At 44.3% G+C, this 25086-nt stretch overlaps 1 protein-coding gene across 2 annotated transcripts; it reads left to right on the forward strand.

The window, feature by feature from the left end:
* The first annotated feature begins 10859 nt into the window (after positions 1-10859).
* LOC140650223 (L-threonine 3-dehydrogenase, mitochondrial) lies at positions 10860-23715 on the forward strand. 2 transcript variants are annotated; one of them, XM_072858270.1, is made up of 10 exons: positions 10887-11015; positions 13012-13123; positions 15535-15736; positions 16086-16128; positions 17591-17661; positions 18416-18565; positions 18655-18827; positions 19642-19732; positions 20200-20469; positions 20704-23715. In XM_072858270.1, exons 3-10 carry the CDS (start codon positions 15553-15555, stop codon positions 20841-20843), a joined length of 1122 nt encoding a protein of 373 aa, XP_072714371.1. In that variant the 5' UTR covers positions 10887-11015; positions 13012-13123; positions 15535-15552; the 3' UTR covers positions 20844-23715. The 2 variants fall into 2 exon arrangements, with proteins under 2 accessions (XP_072714370.1, XP_072714371.1); XM_072858269.1 differs by lacking the exon at positions 13012-13123 and having other exon boundaries at positions 10860-11015.
* Positions 23716-25086: the final 1371 nt, after the last annotated feature.

Raw genomic sequence — 25086 nt, forward strand, 5'->3', positions numbered from 1 at the left:
TTCAGTGGAATATCTGGAAGGCCAGATCCAGATGAACCTTGATAGAGGAGGGCAATTAAATTAATTGCATTAATGACCATTGTTCTTTGTTGGTGTGTGATAAACTTGGTGTGAGGCTTTGTCTGACTTAAGATAGTCTGGTTTTCATGTCTCACAGGGTACATTCCTTAACCCTTACTGTATTGCAACATCTGCGCACCTCAAAGACCTGTATGAGCTTGTTTTCATACCAGGTTGTGTCTTGTTTAGAAGGATACAGACCTTTAGGAAAGCAGGCCATGATTTACTGGACAGAGAAAACTTACTGTGAACAAACTCTCTTCTGCTGGCCTGAGAGCTGTCTGAAACGCTGCTCCTGCTTAGACTGGAAACTCATCATTAGCTGCACTAATTATGCATCTTCTTTCCATAGCATACTTAAATAAATCCTTGTGTGGAGACCTGCACTGTCAAGGCCAGTAAGGAAGAAAGATGGATACTGTGTGCACCCCAGGCACTGTTAGAGTGGATCTAGTTCCACAAAAACAACTGCTGAGGGTATATAATATTTTCCTTCTGCCTTTGTTTTTGGCTGTGGTTACTCATGTTTGTTATAGGATGAATGTATTTGGCCTTCATAGAAGCTGTGAAGGGCAGGGAGATTGTTTGGGACGTACTGTTTCTGTTCTGAGCCTTCCATGTGATGTTCTCGGTGTGCTGGAGCGGCTCTGCTGGAAAACTGGGAATGTCAGCAAAAGGGAAGTGAGAGTCACTTTGAATTAGAGCACCTGCCTGCCCCTTGTGAGCTCTGTGTATCCACTCTGATTGGGTGTGAAAACCCTGCTTAAGGGTAAGTAGCAACTTGCTGTGGATTTCTTAGCAACATTATGGCCACTGTACAGGCAAGTGTTCATGAAGGGTATGACTCGGGGCCTGATGTTTCCCTGCCTGGCTCGTTACCTATACATGCAAATATTTGCATCAAATCATTGTTCTTGTATTTGGGATGTACCCTTCATCCATCTTTTTTGCTTAGATGTGAAGCTGCAAGACAGTGGGTAAATGGGCGTGTATAGGAAAGTCTTCAGGGAACAAATGAAGCTGTTTCCCAAAATAAAGGCATCTCTTTCCAAGATCTAGGAATTCCTACTAGCTGCCTGCAGTGCAGGTCAGGGCTTCTTGAGGACAGTGTAACCTTCAAAACTTGAATCAGTGGCCTTTTTGGTACATCCTCAGGATAAACAACTGTTCCCTCATTCTTTTTATATGTTTCTTGGATATTAAATAAATCACAAACAACTCTATGGGTGACACCAGAACTGGAGGATTGCTCTATATGCAGAGTTATACTGCAAAGGCTTCAGATACAGAAGTAGCATGGATGGGGAGAGATTCAGGCCCTAAATCTGAATAGAGAAGGTTGTTAAGACTCTCCCTTTGCCCTGAGGCAGGATCCACTAAATGTACATCTTTAACCTCCTAAATCTCTTAGCAACAGAAACTCTGCTCCCTCTCCAAGTGATCTGTTCCAGGACTTTCCTTACAGCTGAAAGTTTGTCCTAATGAATAATCTTGCTGCTACTTGAGTATGTGGCTTCAAACCAAATATATTTTGGGGTTTTTGTTGTTGTGGTGGTGCTTTCCACTATAAGATTGGCGCCTTGTCTCCTCCAACCACTTCTGTTCTTCACAGAACCATCTCTGTTCCCTTCTCCTTTCCCATTTTTTTAATAATTCTTGTCACTATGGACTGTCATTAACAGTGTCTCATCTGTCTTGTAAAACCCTTCACCATGAGGGTGGAAACTAGCATCATGGATATAAAAAACAGATAAAATATCTGCCATCAGTGCATTAGCAGTATTCATGTGTCTCACATGGCGGTGGACAAATTACTGTCTCTAAGGGGAGCTGCCCTTGCAGCATTGCTATCCTGTGTTCACAAAAAGATCTTGAGTATACGAAGGCAGCAACACAAAAGCATCTGGGGAGCCTTGAAGGCTTTATCCTGGTACGTTACTGTGCAGGCTGCCGTACGCTCCCCTTACACAGAGAAATGTGACTGCAGCCACTGCAGTCTAAGATGTATGCACACAGTGCCGGAGTAAAACCTGCTGCAGAAGTTCCTGCTTTCTCTGACCAGCCTGCCCGAAGAAAATGTTACCTTTTGGGCTGTGATCTTACCCACTGTTGAACAGCCAGGCTGAAAGATGCTATCAGCAGAAGCATGCCTCCTTCTCAGCCTACCTGAAGGGCTAACACCTGTGTTTCCACTTTGCAGGAGCTCACATGAACTGGGATGATGCCAGGTGAATGATCTTAAAAGCAAGGCATCCATGGTTCACCTCTCATTTAAAAAAAAAAAAAAGGCAAAATTAATTCAACCAAACAGCATCAAGCTTTTTCTTTTAATTAAAAAGAATGACTTCTAAATAAAATCTTCCCCATCTATTCAATGACAATCCAGTGTGATGCACATGTCTGGGTGCAAAAGCAATGCCAGTCACTCACAGAGGGCAGATTACAACTGACTTGGATCAGTACGAGGTTCTCCCTTGCCTGCCAACACAATGTGACACCTTCTTGTGCACAAGCACAGCCTGTGTCAGATCTGTTGGGGATGATGAACATCAGGGTTAAACCAGTTCAGCACCACAGGGAGAAGGTTTTTCTTCTTTTCATATTCTGTGTGGCTGACCTGTCACCAAAGTGAAGTTCAGTCTCCTTCCTTGGTGGCTCTTTGTGGCTACCGTGGCACATTTGGACGCAACAGGAGCTTGTATCTAGAATTGACAGTTTATTCATTAGTGCTGCCTGCTGTGGTCTGAGGGACATAGTCAAGGCAAAAGTCCACTTCCTTATTAACCTGTCTCTTAACAGTGGGCAGTGGCAAAAGCTTGTAGAAAGAACGTAGAGTATACAACCTGGCATGCAGTGATCTTACAGTACTACATGCCTCTGTCCTCTGGTGATCATACCACGTCTTGTTATGTTCTCCGGTTCGCATGGGTCCTCTGAGACAACCTCCCAGCACTACTTTCAGATCAATATGATCCCATGCAGTGATATCCCCAGCAATGCATTTTCTATGCAAATTTTTAGGAGAAATAAAATGAAACAGGCTGTACCACTTTTTCCTTGTGTGGAGACTCTGTAATTTCCTTCCCCTGACACCCGAGCTGTTTTTTTTTTTTTTCCTTCCAAAGGTACATGTTATAGTCCTAAACTGCTGCATACACTGCCTCTTATGGGAATTACCTATGCTTGTCTGAGGGCAGAAATGGGGTCCAAATTCATATTCATCAATAAATATGGTGGACCATCTGCCGTTCTCAGTCAGCGTAGATCAGTATGGCTCTGTAGGTTTACCCAAGTGAGTGATCTGGTCGTGGAGTAATCTGCTAGCATCTTAATTGTGTGACCTGGATCCAGTTTCTTGCCGAAAAGCTATAGCTTGTTTTCTGCTTCCCATGAGCCTTGCCTGGTTCAGTCCATGTGCTCAAGGGCTGTTCTGCACCATCCACGCTCCCGGTCAGGACTGCAGCTCATTACGGATACGACTGGCTCTCCTAGGCTATATCACCAGGTCCTTGACTGCCCAGACATGGGAGAGGGCTGTAGTACCTAACTGATCTTTCAATTGTTGTCACCTTCGCATTTCAAACGTCTTCCACTGCCCTTCCTGACTTTGCATCCTTCCAGTGGCTTTTCTGCATGAACAGCTGCTAAGAGTTATTCTCCCTTCGTTAGACTGTGGTTTCTAGTGTTCCCACCTTTACTGAGGTCACCAGCCCAATGGCAGGGTAGGACCCGTTAGGTTCTATGGTGTTTCTGAGCAAGGTTGTGCTTCCTTACAAGGAGCACAACCCTTGTGTTATTCCTTACAAGGAACAATACAAGGAGATGGCTCCCCCTTCCCCATCAAGGCCAGTGTCTCATGTATATGCAAAGTCCTAATTGGCTGCGCTAACTGAGGCCTCAGCCCAGCAGAATGAGTCACTTCATTGGTCTTAGGTGCAGAAACCAATGTAGGGGGGACTTTGTTCTGTCAAGAAGATCTTTGCTGGAACAGGGACTGTAGGAATCGTTGTGTTTGTGCTGTCTGCACAGCCTGACAGTTATGACACCGTGCTTCAAAACTGGAGATACACCCTTATCAGTACACACACTCACGTTTACAGTGACAGCTGTTCAGCAAACTCCTGTGCAGCTTTTAGCATATCACAAGAGAGAGTCTGCTGGCTGATTTTGTGCAGGAGAAGGGCGTAGCTATTCCAGGAAGAAAAGTCATCCTATCAACATACTTGCTCTTCTAAGTAGGAGGATAGAGAATAAAGTTAGTGGAGCTGCATGTCCACAGCAAGAATCTCACTGTTAGGCTCTAGGGTAAGGCTAACACTCAGATACTGTTAGATTCTACAAGTGAAAAACAAAAATAGTCTTAGAAAGGGAATTTGCTTGATATCAGGTATATTGAGCTGGGATAGGATGGGACTTTCCATTGGAGACATTTCTTTTTATGCTCTTTTGGAACACAACTGGTAGATTTCTATACACGACAAGAATGCAAGGCTGAACTCTTCATGGGTTATTAACTGAGGTTCAACGTTTTTGGATCTCAAACACAGGAATGTGTCCTGTGAGCTGACAAGCCTTCTGAAGAAAATGAAGTCTTATGTCTTCCCTTCCCATGTCCTCCAGAGCTATTTGTGCTGAGGTTTTGGAGCTGTGCTTCTTGCTTACAAATTCTGCCTCTTCATTTTCCTTTCTGGGGAAATGATCTTCATTTGAAGCACCGGTGTAGGTATTTCACATCAACAACAGAAAAAGCAACTTCTACAAATCCTTTTCTTACCCGGAAATGCATCACTGTAAAGTGGGCTCTGGGGTGTCAGATGCCTTCCAAGTCGGTCCCACATTGATAGCCATCTGTGTGCAAGGTCTCTGGACTGTCTCCCTTGTCTCAGGTTACGGTTTGCATCATGCAATGCTGATCTCCTTTGCACTTTTGCACAGGTGTTTCTTCTTTCCACATGACTGGGAGGTCCACAGGTAGCTGGAATAAAAGGCTCGCCTGGGGGCAAAATGGGGGCGCAGAAGGCCCCCCTGTGATTGCCCGCTGGCCTGGGATTGCACAAAGGAGGTGTGTTACCCAAGACACCAGGATCCCTGCTGGTGCCTCTCTGACTGGTAGCCTAACAGGAAAGCCGTGGAGTGAAGCCTTCGGAGAACTCTCCTTGGAGAGGCTGCTAAGTCTCCAGTGAGAAGTGACTGCACGCAGCAGCCAGCTTATACAGTCATCTGGGACCTCTGTACGCTGGTTCTGCCTGTTTTATCCAACACTCTCCTTCACTCATTCTCTCCATAGCTTCTCTGCGCATTTTGCCCGCCTCAGTGCTGAGTCTCCTTCTCTTCTGTTTCTCAGCCCATCACGTGCTATTTGTTGCCCCCATCTGTTGTGCTTCTCCTCCCCAGCCCGCCTCTGCCTGGTTTACTTAGAGCAAATGTCCTGAACTGTCTGTACTTGTTTGCAGACAGCCCACTGAAGGGCAATCCCATCTGTTAGGGCTGATAAGCAGGCACTCCCCAAATCGATGTGATAATATCGTAACACCATATGGAAGCAGCGAGGACAACATTCCACGTTTCTTGGGGGGTACCGGCAGAACATCCTTCTAGAGAGGGGCCTTACTTGGCCAAAACTGCAGAAGCCCAGTAACATGACATGGTTCGATGCAGTCCAGGCACTCCGGGCTTCCTAGACAACTGGTAAAGCTGTATGTAGCAGGAAGTTTTTAATGAGCAACCAGGAGGTATTAGAGAGCCTGGAGCAGTTTGTGCAAAGTATTTGGAAAAATCTGATCCCGTGTCATATTTTCTAAAACTCTTAGCAGCATTCTGGTGCGCTAGGTTTTTGCAGCCTAGGAAGCAGGGCTTGATATGGGAATCCCACTTCTAAACCAAGGTTCTCCTGCTTTTTCTGGCGGAGGGAGTAGGTGACTTCTGACAGCATAAGGTGGTGCCAGCAGGGAAGCTTGTGTGTTGTTCCCCTTCTCAGGGGAATATTGTGTCTATGTGGATCAGTAGGATGTCCTCTGAAGGACAAAGAGGACAAGCTGCTGGCAAACAGGACACTGTGTTTGATGGATCATTGATTTGATGGACCACGGCAAGTCCTAAACAGGGGATGCAGTCAGCAATGCCTGCTTTCAGACAGAAGCTGACTGAATCCTCCTTTCCCTGAGCCGATCCTCACAAGTCTTCTCATTTCCAGCAGAAGCTGTACAAAGAGCTTCCTCCTTTCTTCTGCTGAGCTATGCTTCTAGCAAACAACGTTACTACTTCTTTTTTTTCCCTTATTCCAAACACTTCTATCTTTCACAACCATAAACATTAAGTCCCCAAGCAATCTTGAAGAACAAAGGCTTTGAGATAAGATTAGCTTGCCACAGAGATGTTTATATGACTTTTTTTTCTCTCTGCTCCTGCTTATGAATTTCACTTCTTGGCAGGCAGGTTGGGGATTGTTATGTAACAGCTTAGCTACATATAATTAGAGGGCATAAAATTATATGTGAAGCAGACATATTATCCAGTGCGGATACTACAAGCTTACCCGAGTTTGAAAAGCACATGGGTGAGTTTGTGGAGGAGAAAAACATTAATGACGAGTGACTGTAAATATACTGAATGCAAAGATACCACGTCTGGTTCAGCAAGCCCTTCAGCTGTAGATCACAGAGGTCTGTGAGAGTATTGTGGGGAAAGAGCTGCTGTTAGAGACAAAAAAACTGGACTAGGATGATCTTTGCTTGATTTGCTGTGGTTGCTTTTATGTTCTTAGTTCAGTTCACTGAGTGATGAGCAATACCGGCCTAACCACAGCAAGGAGCAGATGAGGACCTCACAGAGCTTTGCAAACTAACCACCCTCTATAAAAATGCTGTTTTTCAAGGCCATTTATTATAAGCAGAACATTAAGGCCTAAGGAAGCTAAGTGCAGTAATTATATTTCTTAAGTATGGGTCCTTTCTGTTAGCTGGACCCACCTGATATTGTTATTCATACAATGGAGTCATTTTTGTGTGGCATTCAGCTTATCAGTTTCTGTTTTAAAAAAGATTAGTGCTGGAGTCATGTTTACCCTTGCTCTCAGCAGTACTTACTTTCTGTGTTTGAAGGTGCTCCTGAAGGCAAACCAACCTCCTCCTTTGACCTGGATTTCACATTTAAACATATCTTTTTGAAACGTTACCTATCTTTTCTGAAGTCTGTTGTATTTCTGTCGTGGTTTAACTCCAGCCGGCAACTCACTCACTCCCCCCCGGTGAGATGGGGGAGAGAAGTCAGAAGAGTAAAAGTGAGAACACTCATGGGTTGAGATAAAGACAGTTTAACAGGTAAAGCAAAAGCCGCGCACACAAGCAAAGCAAAGCAACGAATTCATTCGCTCCTTCCCATGGGCAGGCAGGTGTTCAGCCATCTCCAGGAAAGCAGGGCTCCATCATGTGTAACGGTGACTTGGGAAGACAAACGCCATCACTCTGAATGTCCCCGCTTCCTTCTTCCCCCAGCTTTATATGCTGAGCATGACGTCATACGGTATGGAATATCCCTTTGGTCAGTTGGGGTCAGCTGTCCCAGCTGTGTCCCCTCCCAACTCCTTGTGCACCTGGCAGAGCATGGGAAGCTGAAAAGTCCTTGATTTAGTATAAGCACTACTTAGCAACAACTAAAACATCTCTGTATTACCAACAATGTTTTCAGCACAAATCCAAAAGACAGCCCCATCCTAGCTACTATGAAGAAAATTAACTCTATCCCAGCCAAAACCAGCACATTCTCCACCCCTTATTCCATACCATTTACATCATGCTCAGGTCTCACACTATCCCATACGTTCTCCTTACCCACCATGACCCTTCCCATCCTTTGATATAATATGGAGATATCATTCCCTTAGTCTATGGACCACCCCTGTAAAATGTCCATAAAATGTCCATAAATGTCCACAAAATGTCCACGGAGTTCATTTAGTCTGTGACTTTGGGCTGCATCTCTTATGGTGGTCACTCAGGACAGGAGAGGTGGTGTGTTGTGTGGAGTTACTGGGCACCAAAGCCAGCTCAGGCTGGGTCACTGCTGCACTTGCGCTGCTTCTTGTAAGGCTTATCCTCCATTGGTTCAGGTGGTTCCAGCTGTAGTAATTCCTATAGCATGCAACTCAAACCAGGGTTACAACAATTTAAAGGTATTTCCATTACAATCTCCTGCTCCCTTTGGGCCAGGTTATAGGGTTTAATATTGCAATGAACTCCTCCCCTTGCCCCTGCTCCAGCTTGGACTTATCCAGACTGCAGTCCCTTAGGGGCATACCTGCTCCAAGCGGAGCCTTATCTATGAGCCACAGTCTCTCCAGGGGTATACCTGCTGCGGCATAGACTCATCCACAGCCACAGTCACTTTGAGGTGCACCTGTTCAAGCATGGCCTTCCCCATGGGCCACAATGCCTTCAGAGATATACCTGCTCCAGTGTGGCCTTACCCATAGCGACAGTCCCTTCAGGAGTAAACCTGCTCTGTCATGGGCCTACCCATGGCCACACGCTTTGAGGAGCCCCAACATGACCTCATGCACACACACAGATGCTTCAGGGTGTACCTGCTGCAGCATGGACTTATCCACAGCCACAGATGCTTCGAGGTGTACCTTCTCCAGCATGGACTTATCCTTGGGCCACAATCCCTTCAGAGGTATACCTGCTGCAGCACAGACATAACCACGGCCACAGACGCTTCGAGATGTACCTACTTTGGCGTGGACTTATTCACAGCCACAGACACTTCGAGGTATCCTCGCTCCCACGTGGACTCATCCCCAGGTCACAGTCCCTTCAGCTCGAGTTCACACCGGAGTTCCAGCCTGTCCAGTCCAGCAGCACAGAACCAGCAGCGATGCCCTGGCCATCTGCCAGCCCAGGCGCATCGCCGTTGCTGTTATCAAAATGTTCCCAGGCACAGCAGAGCAAGGTGATCAGCAGTACAGCAGCACAGCAAGCAGCGAAGGCAAAAAGCAGCCACTAACGAGCACTGGACTCTAAGATACAGTAAGGCAAGCAAGCCCCATGGCAAGCACAGGAGCCTGCCAATTACCAGCTAAACAGCAATAACAGCTATAAATTCGATCTAGCACATTCCAATCAAACTTGTCGTTAATCTCGAACCCTTCGAGCTCCACACTGGGCGCCAAAAAGGACTGGTTTAACTCCAGCCGTGGTTTAACTCCAGCCGGCAACTAAGCCTCTGGTGGGATGGGGGAGAGAATCGGAAGAGTAAAAGTGAGAACACTCGTGGGTTGAGATAGACAGTTTAACAGGTAAAGCAAAAGCCGTGCATGCAAGCAAAGCAGAACAAGAAATTCATTCGCTCCTTCCCATGGGCAGGCAGGTGTTCAGCCATCTCCAGGAAAGCAGGGCTCCAGCACGCGTAACGGTGACTTGGGAAGACAAACGCCATCACTCCGAACGTCCCCCCTTCCTTCTTCTTCCCCGAGCTTTATGTGCTGAACATGATGTCGTATGGTATGGAATAGCCCTTTGGTCAGTTGGGGTCAGCTGTCCCAGTCGTTCCCCCTCCCAGCTTCTTGTGCACCTGGCAGAGCATGGGAAGCTGAAAAGTCCTTGACCAGTGCAGCAACAACTAAGACATTGTTGCAACAACACTGTTTTCAGCACAAATCCAAAACATAGCCCCATATTAGCTACTATAAAGAAAATCAACTCTATCCCAGCCAAAACCAGCACAATTTCACAGTGTTTTGCAGATTATAGTCTTTCCATCTTGCCTAATTTCTGCCCATAAACAGGTCTTAAAGTGTTCACAGTGGGGAAGAGGGGAGCTAAAACACCTTCCAGCTTTTGCTTTTAATCTTCCTCCATGTAGAAAGGCAAATGTCTAATACTTTATTTATTCCTGAAGTCTTGCCATGAGTGTTCTGCCATTAATTACCATAGAAGATAGTTACCATGGTCTTGGAGGACCTTCCCCTTCTATCTTCTTCAAGATGGAGCCTCTGATTTTTTTTTTTTTTTGGAATAGTCAAAAGCCTTTCTTGCACTGTAACTCTGATAAGTGAACCTGTTCTTGAACCTCGTGAATTCCTTCTTGGAGGTGGAAGAATTTTCCATCTGTATGCTGGTCATCGAACAGTCTTATTCTCAAGTATACAAATCCTGCAGAACTCACCCTTTTGCCATGCCCTCTTCAACAGTTGTGTAATCAAAAGGTTTTCTTTGGCAAAATACGCCGGTTGCTGGTCCTTCTTCTCACCCAGAGGGATCATCAACAGCAGCATTCATCCTGCTCAAGGAGTTGAGCAACAGGCCACCCAATCCCCAAGAGAAGTTTCTTCACCGTATCTTGAATTAGTTCCTTAACCATATCTTGACTTTTCACAGCCAGACAGGCTTTGCGACATTCTTACCTTGCAGCCCAATACGGAGGATGCTTTGCAGTTAGAAACATTATTTTTGGCGAAGGGGCGACCCCGGGGCAGGGTGGAAGCCTCCCCCCACAGCTCCCCTCACCTCAGACCTTCCAGGCTGGTGCACGTCCTGAATTTCTCTTTGTAAACCTGACGTCGACCAGCGCCATGGTGTCATACCGTAGCTGGTGACCGCTGACCTCATGTCTTGGGGGACCTCGCGTGTTTGTGCTTCCCTGCCGTCCCCTCGGTGCTGCCGAGGCCGGGAAGCCCCCGCCCGCAGCGCCTCACTGGGGCCAGGCCTGCGGGATGGCCGCCCTCCACACTGGCAGCGACGCGCCTCACAGGGCATGACATCACGCCTGCGTGGCGTCGCTCTGACGTCACATCACTTCCCTCCACTCCCCAATCTCCTCCCCGGCAGGCGGTGACGTCTGGCCTCAGCCCCGCCTCCCCCACCGCCCCTGGGTCTCTGGGGGTGCGGCGCCGGGCGAGCGGCACCCGGAGCCGGCGGCGGGGAGAGGCGGCGGCGGGAGCTCGGCGGGGTCCGCGGGTGAGCGCGGGGCCGGGGCCAGGGACCGGGGCTGTGGGGGCCCGGGACCGAATGAATGAGGTGGGGGAGGGCGGCTGGCGCTGCTCCTCAACGGCCGTAACGGCCGCTCGCCTGAGGGGCGGCGGGCGCAGCTTCCCGCCCTGCATCGCCTCATGTCGGGGAGGGAGGGACGGACGGGGACCGGGCCCTGCCTCGCCCCGCGGCCGGCGCTGCCCGGGGCGGGAGCCGGCTTCCCCCGCGCCACCCCTCCGTCTCCTCGGGGGCAGCGGCCTGAGGTGCCGCCGCCCGTTTGGGGCCGGGGGTGGGAGCGGGAGCGGCGCTGGGTCTTCAGGCCCTTTCTTGGCCCTTTTGCTTCTCGCCAGAGACCTGGCACGGGCTGACAGGTTTTCTTCATGCGCGTAACTCGCACCAGCCTCTTTGCTTCATCCGTGGAGGCCGGGTGTAAAGTAGGTATTTCCTTATCCGCTCCAAGAGCGTCACGCTGTTCAGTAGCCGGTATGATCTGACCTTTTTTTTTTTTTTTTTAAATTGGTTGCTGAGGTCAGTTTTCTAGTCGGTTCCTTGGTGCTTCAGGTTGACGTTGTTTCTTGGCGAGCTTTGCGAGGGGTACGGCCTCGTCCCACGCTCGTGCGTCACCTCTGAAAAATGAGACGTGGAGGTTGTGTGTGTGTGTCAAGGTTATTTTTACTGAGGTTAGCCAACAGCTGCCTGCCAGAGAGAACAGCACAAGCCCGGCCACCCCTCTGCCCTGCCCTGGCATATCCACTGTGCCAGGGGACGCAGGGAAGGACGCAGGGTCCCCTTACCCCAGTTCGGGGCTCTCTGAACCAGAGGAAATGCCAGCAGGGGACGTGTGATAGCTTTGGTCTTTCCGTCTATCCAGGTTGCGTTAAGTGTTGGTTGAGCTGAGAGTATCCCCTAGTTGTTGCAGATTGAGTGCTCCCAAATGCGGTGATCCGATGGACTTCCCGGTTGGCAGCACTTGGGCACCAGGGAGTAAGGCTTTCCTGTGGGACAGGCAAGGTGGTGTGTGCTTCGTCTTCTGGATGCCCAAGGCGGGCAGTATCTTTCCACTTGAGCTCTTCTTGATACAGTTGGAAAAAGTAGAGGAGCTTTCCAGTGCACAAGCCCTTCCTCAGGTCTGAAGCAGAAACCGGGTGTTTTGGAGACAAGCGTGAGTTGAGGACAATAACTTGGAGTTTAGTGCGTTGGTGTGGACCATATACCCGAGGATGTTGGCTGTTTTGAAAGTACTAGTGGTTGGGAATCTGCAAGATCCTGGGCCCTAGCGAGTATCTTAACTTTCTTAGAAAGAAACAAGTTTTGGTCTGCTTTGGTTAGCCCCGTGGAGGAGCATGCCGTGGCATCTCAGCAGCTGTGCAGCCCCCAGAAATGCTGTGGGAGATTTGGGGTTTGGTTCTGACCTCTCTCTCCTCCCTCTTTTCCATTTTCTTTGACGCTTGCTGTTGTGGGATTTTCCAGAGCAAACCCATGAGTTTCTTATCTTTCTTATCTCTGTAATGTTCTATTAATAACTAATACATAAGAAACTACTAGCTTCTATAAACGTGTCTTTTATATGAGCAACAGGTGCTTGCTGCTTATATAACACTCTGGAAATCTTGCAAAGGAACAGCAGCTGGCAGTTAGCTTGCTAAATGTCATTTTATGAACCTGTTTCTTTCCCCCCCTTTTTCCCTCTCCCCGTGCTTTAATCTTCTTACAAAACTCTGAAATTTCTTGCTATCCAAGGGAGATTACTGCTTTACATTTGAACATGTGTTTGCTTTATACTAATCCTTTGCACTGCAACCAATTAGTTTTAAAACCTGTCCTTCAGAGATGACCCTAGGTTGTATGGTTCTGTTAGTTAAAGAGCTGGTTGCATAGCCTCAGAGTCCTCTGCCTATCTCAATGTTACAGACTTCATTTCCCTGGCTGCTGCTGCTCTCACATGCATGGGGGTTTTTTTGTGTGGTTGTTTTTTTTTTTTAAGGTGTGGGACAACTCCTACTTTCTGTCAGGTTTTGATTGGCTTTCAAAAGAGGCAGTGTCCTATAAATTGCCATCTCCACTCTGCTTCTGCTCTATCACCAGCTGAGGGACAGGTGAGTACAGAAGAGGGAAAATTCCAGTGTGTATTGCTTAATCCTTGAAATTAGTCTTGGTTAATTTAAATTAGTGGGGTGGGGGAAATAAATTCCATGTTTCAGCATAAAGCTTCCTCATTTTTCTTAATCTAGAAAAGAAAGTGTTAGTTTCCAGTATCAGTTTGGGTCAATTAGTAAAACCCATGACTGAAAAAACTAGTCAGAAGGTAATATAGGGTAGATGGAGTTGGAATATATAGTTGTGTATATTTTTTTCTCCAGTTCCTAACAGTACAGAAGTATTCCTCTTTGGGATAGTAAGAAAGAGAAACCTATCAAAAAATTAAGTTTTTTACATCAGTTAAATTAAAACTTTTATCTTCAGAGCTGTTAATAACTTCTTGAAGTTATTTAAAAAGGGAAACTGATCTAGCAGAATGGACTATTCTGTCCAAGTTGCTCTTGCAAGGTAATCGCTTTGTGTTGGGGCTACCTTTATCTCATGGTTGGTTTGGGGAAGTGTTTTTAACGGGTGCTATTAATGTCTTTATATATCTGTGTGCTTGCTGGCAACTTTCAGAATTTAATAGCTAGTTACACTGTTTTTTTTCCCCCTTCATATTCTCCAGGCTGAACTGTCCCAGCTCTCTCAGCCTTTCCTCATCCTCCTTGAGGAGAGATGCTCTAGTCCCTTCAACATCTCTGTGGCCCATCAGCAATATAAGCTGAATTGTACTAATTGACGCTAGAGAATCAAGATAGGAGAAAGATGTCATAACCTCTTAGATAGCAATTAGTCACCTCTGAGATTGAGTACTCAGGAAATGGGGCTTCTTCACTTTCAGTGCACAAGGAGTAGCTTGTTTGCTCTAGTTTAGATGGAGTTAGATGTAGGTATATAGGATTGGTGCATAACAGGGAATTGCAAGAGACTTGTGCAAAGCCTAGAGAAGATAGAGCGATTGCTTCTGTAGCACCGTGAGAGGAGAGAGACAGCTTTAATAGATCAAGCCTATAATCATGGAGTCTGATCCCTCTAATGGGTTTGTGGCCGTGAGGTGCTGCAGAGGCTAGGCTAATTCATCAGGATACTAATTGACCGTGCTTCTCAAGGCAATAAACAAGTGAGCAAACAAGTTCGGGGGGGAGGGGGAAAATGCATCTCAGAATAAGTCTCTTTAATTGGTTTTAATATGCAAATGTGATTTTTAATAATGCACTTTTGGGGGGGGTATCTTATTAAGCATGTGATAGGTAGTTTAGCAAGTCTTTATTTAAATAGCAGGACTCCCTAAAGTATCAGAAAATTCTCAGCCTTGCGTGTTGCCGTAAGTAAAAGGAACACCCACATTAATTACTTGTTTGCTTTTCTATGCATACTAGAATTGGTAGTGCTGGAATTCGTCTGCAGCGATTAGCTGCCGTAATTTCTTGTTGTGGTCTTCCTTCTCCCTGACTGTCTTTTTTATAATATATGCAACAAGGACACGTACGAGAGAGGAATTGGCAGGGTAATCTCAAGCAAGCTACTTCTAAAGATGTTTTCATCTGGGAATTTACTCATTTTGTCAGTTTGGGAAAGAGAGTTAAAAGTTGTTTGAAGGGGGATAGGGAAGAATTTAAATGACTGCATCTTAAGAATTGTATTTGAAAGAAGTAAACTGGAACCTCAGAAAAGGCTGTTTGTAGATGCACGTGCGATTTATTTGGAGTACATTCTTCTCCGTTTCCTTCCCCAGTATGAAAGATTTGGAGAGAAAGAAAACCAAACTTGCATGAAGCTCAGGGTAATTTAGGGATATTTTTGCAGAGTGTTACTATGAGTGAATCACGCCTTTTTTTGTGTGTGTGAAGTAATTGGGACGTTTTCATGAGCCCTCGGTAAATACTGCTTCTCCTTTGTTCGCTTCCTGGGTACTGTCCATCATGCGTGTTAAGTCTGAGCAAAGCAGTGCTCTTTAAAGCGAGATTTACTGCTGCCTCTGTTGGCTTAGCTGAATCTTGCTGATGCAATACTAAGAAGGTTTGCTTATTCATTGCAGTCTACAAAACTTTCACTCAAAAGTACCTACAGTGAAGCTGTGTAATCATAGCAGCTGAACTTGTTGAATTCTGTCTTTTGTGCTTGAAATCATGGTTTCTAGTGACTGTTTTAAAAAGGTTTGAACTTGAACTCTATTTTCACTGTTCGTTATACTGGGCTCTGTGCTGGGGCTGTGGATATTTTCTTGAGCTCGCTCTGGTGAATGCATTATTCATGTTACTTCACAGGCTGCTTCTAGTAGATGTGGCTCTCAGCTGGCATGTCAGCTAGGACTTGGAGCGTGTCAAACTTCTCTGAAGCCCTTCAGGGTTTTCTAAGGAAGTGTTTAAATGTTTAATATGCTTGAGGAGTCATTTGTGACTAATCTTTTCTCTTGCCCTCACAGCATATTTGAAGGAGGAAGATGCCAATTGTCAAAAACCTGAGCAGAGCTGTCAGCCAGCTGCTACAGAGCTCTGGTTGTGGATGTGGGATTTCCATCGTGCCTGTTCGATGCATTGGAGTCTCACCCCGCCAGGTGGCCTCCGATGCTAGCTTTCACTCGGTTTCTTTTTCTGAGTCCGATCATCCTCGAGTGCTAATTACAGGTCAGCATTCCTGTCACAACTGTATTCCTGCTCCAGCTTCTCAGTCAAATCCCCACTCCCCTCCTCCCTCCTTGGTGAGCAGAAAACACTGGAAGCAAAAATACTCAAATATACTGGAATTGTTATGGTCTCTCCCTTATGGTGATAGGATCAGAGACCCATGTGAAATTCCTACTATTTTTATTCCAGAAATCTACTAAAACCAATTAATTGGCTTTTCCTTGAGAAAAAGTATAAAAGCTTTCTGACTCGCTGAGAAAAATAGTACTCATTTCTGATACAATAATGGAACTTGGTATTTTGATATCACTTTTTCTCTGACTTTTCTCTCTTGTGTGTTGCTTTTTAGGTGGTCTTGGCCAGCTTGGAGTGGGACTTGCTAAGCTTCTGAGGTATGTCATGATTCTCCAACTTGCTAATAGTGAGGAATTCAAGCTTTAGCCATCGCTTCTGGAAGCAATAATTTTCTGGAAAGTGTTTTTTAAAAGAATCCTAGTGACGATTGCAGATTAGTTTTTGCCTCTTCATTTTGTAAAGAACTTTAAATTTTCACCGTCTTTTTAATTTTTACTCTTGTGCTCGGTTTAGGTTCACTGACGTACTTCCTGTGTGTACATTGGTCACGATTCCCAAAATAACATAATTTTGTCTAAGAGACTAGCTGCTGAGTTCAGTTTGCTTCCAGCTAAATGGAAGTATTCACAGTCTGAATCCTCAGAGGGTGGCCAGTTTTCCTTTTCTCTTTTTTGGTCTAGCCGAATAAGGCTGGATTTGAGTGCTCAATAGAGAGACAAGAGCTGTGATTTTATGCAGGTACTACAGGAGAGAAAAAAGTACAAACATCCACTTGAAAAAATACTAGCAAGTAGTCCTTTGCTAATTACCCCGCTGTTGGGCTTTGCAACTGCTGACTTTTATATTTCTGAGAATTTCAGTTAAGTAACTTCAGGAATAAGGTGCCCTATTTAGTAAAGTACAAACAAAAATAAAGATAGGATAAAATTAGGATACAAGATCTTGAAGTTTTTATGATTTGGTGAAAGATGAACTGATGCAGCAAAAGGAGTAAATCAAAATTTTTTTTTTTCTGGCTCTTTTTGTTCCCCCTGCCTCACATACACAGTTACCTTATTTTTTTCCATGGCATCTTTTCAAGAAATGTAAAATGCTCTGAGAGCTCTCCCTGGTCCATATGGTTGTCCATATCCACGCCTACTCAAGCTCCAGAGTATCATTTGCACATTATTTTGACAGTGCTTGTTGCAGAGGATTTGGACTATGACCAAAAGTGAGCAAAATCACTGCATTCAACACTGTCTTGGAGTTTGAATGTTTTCTATCATTTCTATGATATATTTTAAAATCTTCCAAATAATGGGAGGCTGGAATGTACTCCAATGCCATCAGACTTGCTCTCTATGACAGCCTTGTGCTGATTGGAAAAGCACGAGGCAGAGATTACTCAGTTGTATTTACTTTGTTATATAAAAGTAGCTGCAGTTACAGCAAGCCCAGTGGCTTTTTGTTGTCCACAGGGAGCAGATTATCTCTGGGTAAAATTTTCAGAAAGAAAGAGGGTAGGAAGGTCTTTCTTCTCAATGTATTTTCATTTTCTAAAAGATTTCTCTATCCTTATGTAGTCTTTCACTGCTACTAGAAGTAGTTTACTAATTTTCTAAGATGCTGTATTGACACTTAAGGGACCTGTGGTTTTTTTAAGTGCAGTAGCTGATTTCATTGTGGAAATTATTGTTCTTCTGATATAAATTGCTGTGCTGCTATTTTGTTTGTCAGGAGATATAAATTATCTTGAAGACTGTGGACTCACTGTACTGTGTGGGTATTTTTATACAGGAAACGCTTTGGAAAGAACAATGTGATCTTGTCTGACATTAGAAAGCCTGCGGATAATGTTTTTTATAGTGGTAAGTGACTGGGGGAGCATAGGGAAAAAAATCTTGACTTTACCTCTGATGTTGCTAGACTAATTACCAAAGTCTAAATGATATGTGGATTAAACTGAACAAGTTGCTGTTCGAAACTTCTGGATAATGCCTTCCTGCTTTGAAATCTTGCCAGGACATTGATTTCTTTGGTCTATTATTCCCTTTTTCTAAATAGTTTTCTTTCCATTTTTTCACTGTTTCTTTGCTACTTTGTTGGCCAGAATGGCTACTTGAGTCAAGTTGAGACTGTTGTGCTCCTGCTGTAGAAAGAGGTGCATTTATTCTTTTGGAGGGAACAAGTTGGAAATCAAATTTGTGCTTTGTATTTCCATGCTCAGACAAGTTTTACGATAAGATGGATGTAGAGTAGGTTTTTTGGATTCTTTTATTTTCATTAGAAACGTGCATAAGTTTTTCTTCATCATGACTATTTAATGATGTATTTAGATATTTGAATAGCGTACACTAGATGTTCCCTAGATGTTTTCATGCCATTGACTGGATAAAACAGGAGTTCTCACATCAGTCTTTTGTTGAGGTAAAGGTAGCGGTTTCCCTTCATGCTTATTTACTAATTTATTGGCCACTGCTGTTAGAAGGTGTGCATTCTGCTGTGCAGTCAAATCCTGAATAGAGGTATGGTCAAGACGCAGCAATTTAAGTTTCATCTAGAACTTTCCTTGACCTCCATTCTTCTTGGCATTCAATTTCCTACTGGTTCCATTTCTTCTAGGTCCTTTTATCTATGCGGATATCTTGGACTACAAGAATTTACGTGAGATAGTGGTGAATAATCGGATAACTTGGCTCTTCCATTATAGCGCTTTGCTCAGTGCTGTTGGGGAAGCAAACGTCCCTTTGGCCAGAGCTGTAAATATTACCGGTATGTGACAAGGGTCTCAAGTTCATGACTCCTCCAGAGGCTTGAGAAAGTGCAGCGTATGTTCTGATAAATCCCGTTGTTTGTTCCAGGTTTACACAATGTTCTGGATATTGCAGCTGAGCATAATTTGAGACTCTTTGTTCCGAGCACTATTGGAGCCTTTGGACCCACCTCTCCTCGAGATCCAACTCCTGATCTCTGCATTCAGAGACCAAGGACAATCTATGGAGTCTCCAAGGTTCACGCTGAGCTCATGGGAGAAGTGAGAATTTTTTATTTTATTTATTTCATGAAAGTTCTGGGAGGTCTTCATTGCTTTTGGAAGGTTCCTCACTGCAGTGGGTTTTTTTTTCCCCATTCTTTCCTTCCTTCAGGCTTTAGTACTCAATAGTAGTATAAGGCAGCTCTTAAGGACAAATATCTTTTGAGTTTTGTTGGAAAAAGTACAAAAATTGGAAGCTGGCAAACATCTGACTTTCGATATCACTTCTTCCCCTGGTTCTTTTGACTTTGACCTCTCTGCCTCATCTGCCAGTATGAATGGCATTGCATAAATGACAGTGTACAAAACCTTGCGAAAGCATGCTAGACAATGATGACTTTTGCCAAAAAAAAAAAAAAAAAGACTCAAAAGTCAAAGCCGTGGGAGTCTGTACATGCACAACTTCTCTTCTGGCTTTGTAGTTTTTTAGAAACATAACATTGTTAAAGCTGATATTTTTACATACAGTTTCCTCACACTTCAAATTTATGAAGGACAGTGGCAGATCTGAAGACTGTATTAACCTGAAACGTCTCACAAACTTAGGAATTTTCAGTTTCTGAACAGTAGATCTAGACCCTACATTAGAAGCCAATCCATATCAAGAATCGATATTGACTCATGTGGATGAAAGCTAGAAAAGGGCAAGCAGAGAGCTCAGCTACCTGGCAGGGAACGGAGACTGTTCAGTAGTTCCTTTTCTTTCATCCCTGTCATGGGACAGTTACAGAATGAATGTGCATCCCGTGGCAGATTTTTCTTTGTATGGCCTAGTCTTGATGTGTTAAGCTACGTTTCTCTCCTCCCTCCATAGTACTACCATTACCGGTATGGCCTAGACTTCCGCTGCCTGAGGTATCCTGGAATTATATCCGCTGACTCTCAGCCTGGTGGGGGAACAACTGGTAAGTGACTTGTGCATATTTCTCAGTATTGCAGGCAAGAACAGCAAAAACACAAGCCAATGCAGTCATTTTTAATGTGTTTGTAGAAATTTAATCTGTGACAGTACAGAGCATCAGTGTAGAGATGCTATTTCAACAGTGTTACAACAATATCTTTGTCCACTCCAGCCTAGGGCATAATTTCGTAGCCTTTACATTTAAACAGTATCTGAGAGATTTTGGATTAATTACACTCATTGAGACCATTTCCTTTAAAAATATTTTAAACTGCTGTCTTGCTGCAATGTGCAAATGCTAGAACAGCATTGGCATAGTTCAGGATGACTTTTACAACGTAAATCATACACAGTTCTGCTGCTAGACTTTAGACAGGAGATTTTGGGGGTGGCCTGAGGCTTGTTGACTGTCATGAAGTGAACAACAGATTGAGGCAGATGAGTACACGCATCCATTGTTCTTTTCTACAGATTATGCTGTCCAGATTTTCCACGATGCCATAAAGACCGGCAAATTTCAATGCAACCTAAAGCCAGACACTCGTCTCCCTATGATGTATATTGATGACTGTCTGAAAGCGACTCTAGAGGTCATGGAGGCCCCTGCGGAGGCACTGAGCATGAGGACGTACAACATCAGTGCCATGAGCTTCACTCCTGAAGAGCTGGCACAAGAGGTGCAGAAGCATGTTCCTGAACTCCAGGTGACCTACAACGTGGATGAAGTCAGGCAGGCCATAGGTTAGTATCAGCTTCTTTGGCAGTGGGTAAGAAACAACATTAGATTGCTATACGTTAAGGGCAAAACAGTTTCTTTCCTTTTTAGGCACTTGCAAATTGCTCCTGTACAGTTCAAGTCTTATGGTTTGAAATTCAGCTTTAGTAGTTCAAATGGCCAGTGATGATACATCTTAAACTTTAAAGAAATTTTTCTTAAACCTCATGCTCTGTGTTTCTTCTTTCTTTTCACTGCAGCTGACAGCTGGCCAATGAACTTCGACGACAGGAATGCCCGGAGGGATTGGGGTTGGAAACATGATTATGATCTCCCTGAGCTGGTGACTACAATGTTTAGCTTCCTTGGGTCTGACTCCAGGATTGCTCAAGCTAACTGAAATACTTTGTAAGATGTTTCCAGATTTCCACAGAGGACCAGGAAGAAATGGCTAAATTAGTTTATAATTTTCTGAGTCTTAGAGCATGTCAATTATTATTTTTTGTAAGTAGCAATAGAGTTGGGCAGAAACATACTGTAGCTGGCATGTCCTGTTAGATAAACAATGTCATTTGGTACTGTTTCCAAGCACAGCACCAATGACAAACACAGAATTCTTGAACTTTCACACTTAAGCATCTAGGAAAAAAAAAAACAAATGGCACTTACTCCTGGCTGATGACTCTCTGATCATTCCTGCTGCCTGCCTCTTCTTTGGCAGCCAACATGGGGTAGTATTGTCAAACCTGGTGGTTCAGGCATATCCCGCAAAGTTAATGACAGATTTTTCATTTTCCTGGTGGAGGATATTAGATTGTATTAAGATATGATCCTTTCTACTCTTTGCTTACAAAAGAGAGATCAGAAGAGCTACTTCATGTTTCCAAATTGTAGGGGTCGTTGCAATTCTGGTTTGAAATCAAACTTCGGTCGATAGTTCCTATTTATATATATATATATATATATATATATATAATGCTATATAAACATACACTTTTCTATACGTAGGGCATACCAAGTAGCATTATTCTTATGCTTATAAAGGTGAAGGGGAATAGGACTTGAATTCTCATTATGCTTTAAAAAAACCAGGGTTTACAAGCCAAGCTTTGTCCTGTTCTTTGAAAGTGCTGCTGCCTTCAGTTGAACCTCGGAGGTAGATCTGAAATCTGAAGAGCTGTTACATGTATGTGAATCTGGGGCGTATTTCGAGGAGGTAATGCCCAGGTATGGGTTTATTGCTAATTAGCACTACTTTTGGTTATCCCAGTTGTTTGCCATGCTAGCACGATGACACACTGCCTGGAGCAAGTTTTAAAGGTGGGCTGATGATGGAGCCTTACGGTAGAGTCAAGTCAGCCTTTGAAATCTGTTCATGTTCACTACATTTTCCGCGTGCAATGTAAGTGTATTTGTAGATGCTTATTTATGTGTCACTGTCATACGCTTTTGTTCTTTAGAGAGGGATCCAGAAGCTGAAACCATCTTCTAGCTACAGTTAAGGGCTGTTCTGCTTGTTGAGTTTCATGCACAGGAGATTCTGGGATTAACAAGGGAGTCTTAGTAGATGAACGCAAGGAGGATATGTCTATTCAAAAGCTGCTCAGGAGAATTTGAGAGATGACAAACTGGAGAGAGACAGGAAAGCCATTTTAGGTAAAATACCAGTTTCCGTGGATGTGAATCTGAGCCATCGGCTACTATAGCGGTAGCGTGCTGTGAGAAACAGCTTCTGGGAACTTTGATTTTTTTTTTTTCCTTCAAAGAAAAAATCTTTGATTTTCAGAATGACTGGAAATTCCCTATATGAAGCTCTCCATCTTTTTTGTCTTGTATACTCCAATAGCATGTGTAGGTAAACATGTTCAAGTGTTTGTTGGTGTTTTTTTTTTTTTCCCTACAACTTGTTTGCTATGTTTTCTGTGACGATGCTTTGGCACTTGCGAGTTCATTATGCTCTCTGTAACCCTGCGGTGTTTCCTCAGTAAGTGGGTAACTGACATGACCAGATTTCTCTCTCTCTGTGAAGGAGTCTATATGTTGCAGGGAATATATTTTTCTCATGAAAGTAACCTTCAAATGAAGATTCTGTGGTGAAACCCAGTTACTTTAACCATTTGTTAAACTTGTATCTCTTGATTTTGTATGTATCTTACTGTTTCATCTGTTGGCAAAGTATGTGTTTCCCAGGTATTTAAGCTCAAAAACCTTTAAGGTTGTGGCCTGTTATCTAAACTTTTTATATATATTGTTTACGTTTCTGAAAGGACAAGTTTTTAAACTTTGGCCGCTGTTGTAACTGTCACATTGTTCAAGTGTAATATTTGGCCCAATGGGCCAGCAAAGTTGGCCCTCCATTCATACCCTCCGAGGAAAGACTGGCTCAGGTTTTGTCCTCTGCCCTGCCAAAACAGGATTATCTCCTAGTGAGCTGTTACACTGAGCCGTCAGGTGAAGGGCTTTGATGTGAGCTGAAGTGTCTTGTCCATTCCAGTCTTTCGTAAGTCTGACCCTGGGGACTCCTCACTGCCTCCATTCCATGAGACGTCAAAAATAAAGTTGTTGACAGGTCTCGCTCCGTTCCTTTACTTCACTCGAAGTCATGGGGTCTGCTCCCCTCACCCTTGTTCAGAGCTGAAGTTAAGACTAACAAGAGTGAAGAGCAAGAATGTTGCTTTCTTCTGAAACACACTGTCCTTGGTGGGGGCATTGCACAAAAGCTTTGGATAAGGTGTTCCAGCGAAGGTGAAATTCAAACGTATGGCATTTTGAACAAAAGTTTTTCGTTTTTGTTTTTTTTTTCCCCCCCTCCTGCCAAAAGTTGCTGACTTCATTTAGGAGCAGCCACTTAAACTTCTATTTTGCAAAATCTGAAATAAACCATATTGCAACAGAGAGTTGTTTGGAGGTAACAAGGTGGCGATAGTCAGGGAATGTGATTAGAGATGAGTCCTGTTTGAAATTCTGGTTTTCAACCTGTGACCAATGATGCATGTATGTTTGGTTTTTTTTTTTTCCCCTATCTTCCCCATTAACTTCTGTTGTAACTATGTTACAGTATTTTCTGTATTAAACCAATCTGATGGGGTACCAAATGTATGACGTTTGCTACCCATTTGAAGTTTGACTTCTGGGCAGAGACTTCTCTCATGACATTTGAGCATTGTAGCTGTTAAATTACCTATTCAGGAAAAAAAAGTTGTTAAGAATATTTTTTCAAATATTGTAAGTTGTGGATGATGCCTACTTTAATAAAACCCTATGCAGATGTATCCTTGTTTTGTCATCTTTGTTTAGAGCACGCGAGAGCAGTGATGAAGGATGCTGGTTAGTGCTGAAGCCTTTTCTTCAGCCGCAGAAGTGATGTGTGATTTGAGGCACAAAGATAGAGACACCCCCTGGTCCCCAGTCTGTGCAGTGACTCTCAAGCATTTGTATGTATGTTTAACTTTCTGCTGATTATTCCAGTTGCTCTGTGTAGCAGAGAGTTCCTCACCGGCAGATACAGCGTGGTTACCCTTTAATCTTCAGTGAGCCACTAGGCAGATGTATGGGCTGTGCTTGTAGATGGCAGCCGTCCGAAAAGTGCTGGGTTTCAAATATTCCTGTCACTTCTAGATTTCTTAGCCCTTTCTCATGTTGAGAAGCCACTTGGTCTGCCTTCAGCCATGTTTCTATCTCTCTTTACATCCGTGCAGCTTCGAAATGGTAAGAAAAAAGCAATGGTGTTCTGAGGGAGGAGCTTTAAAAAACACATGCCAAGAATTTAAGATTGTAGAGTCCTCGTTTCTGCTTCTGTGCAGGTCTTGACTCCAGCTGTTGCACAACCAGTAATGTTGGTATTCGGGAGAAGTTTGTGCAACCATGAGTGAGAATGAATGTGCTCCTAATACCTTACCGTGGACCCACCCTGCCTCATTAATTGATGAATAAACGCTCCCTTCAGGTTACGCAAGGCCTTTCCCTCCTCCTATGCCTCAACTTTCTAACGATGGGAACTTCTTGTGGAGGAAGCATTCCACTTGACCGCGCTTTAATGACTAATGCAGGCATTATGTTTCTTGCAGAACACGTGAGGGTGTTACAGCACCGCGCTCTTTCCAGCTACTTCACTTTGGTAATTAGCTTGACTCTTGTTTACGCATGCTCAGTCTGGTTTCTATAAGTGCTATAGGTGATGGTGCTTCATCTAAAGCTGCTGTAGCTGAAGAGAGGATTGCCATTACCCTTCAGGCCCTGCAAAAACAACTATTCCATTTTCCTCCTTTTCCCTCCACCCTGTTCTTCAAAGATTTAAGAATATTTGACCCTGTAATCATATTCATGCAGCAAAAACAAAAGCCTCCTAACCTTTTTGCTTTTAATTCTCAGATTTACTTCTCCTCCTTGCTGGCTTGCCTTGGAGTCAGCAATTGGCTTCGTTGTCCTCACTTCGCCGTTCCCATGTAAGAGGGAACGTGCAGAGCTGAAGCAACGCCGACACCATGGTTATCGGTAGGCGTAGGCTAAAAAGCTTTAAAGGAAGGAGCTCTGCTCCTTCTCAAGGTGTGAGTGCCGATGGAGCGTGCTTGGTCAGCTTCCCCTAGGTTTTGAAGTCGGTACTGAACTACGGGCCTCTCTGGCAATGCGCCATTAATACCCAG

Source organism: Ciconia boyciana, chromosome 3, assembly GCF_034638445.1.
Source record: "Ciconia boyciana chromosome 3, ASM3463844v1, whole genome shotgun sequence".
Lineage (NCBI taxonomy): Eukaryota > Metazoa > Chordata > Aves > Ciconiiformes > Ciconiidae > Ciconia > Ciconia boyciana.

Excerpts from the sequence above, each read along its gene's own strand:
- LOC140650223 (XM_072858269.1), top strand. The coding sequence starts at position 15,553 with ATGCCAATTGTCAAAAACCTGAGCAGAGCTGTCAGCCAGCTGCTACAG. Across the intron at positions 18,566-18,654 it reads CAGAGCTGTAAATATTACCG|GTTTACACAATGTTCTGGAT; the intron begins GTATGTGACAAG and ends TGTTTGTTCCAG. Across the intron at positions 19,733-20,199 it reads GCCTGGTGGGGGAACAACTG|ATTATGCTGTCCAGATTTTC; the intron begins GTAAGTGACTTG and ends TCTTTTCTACAG.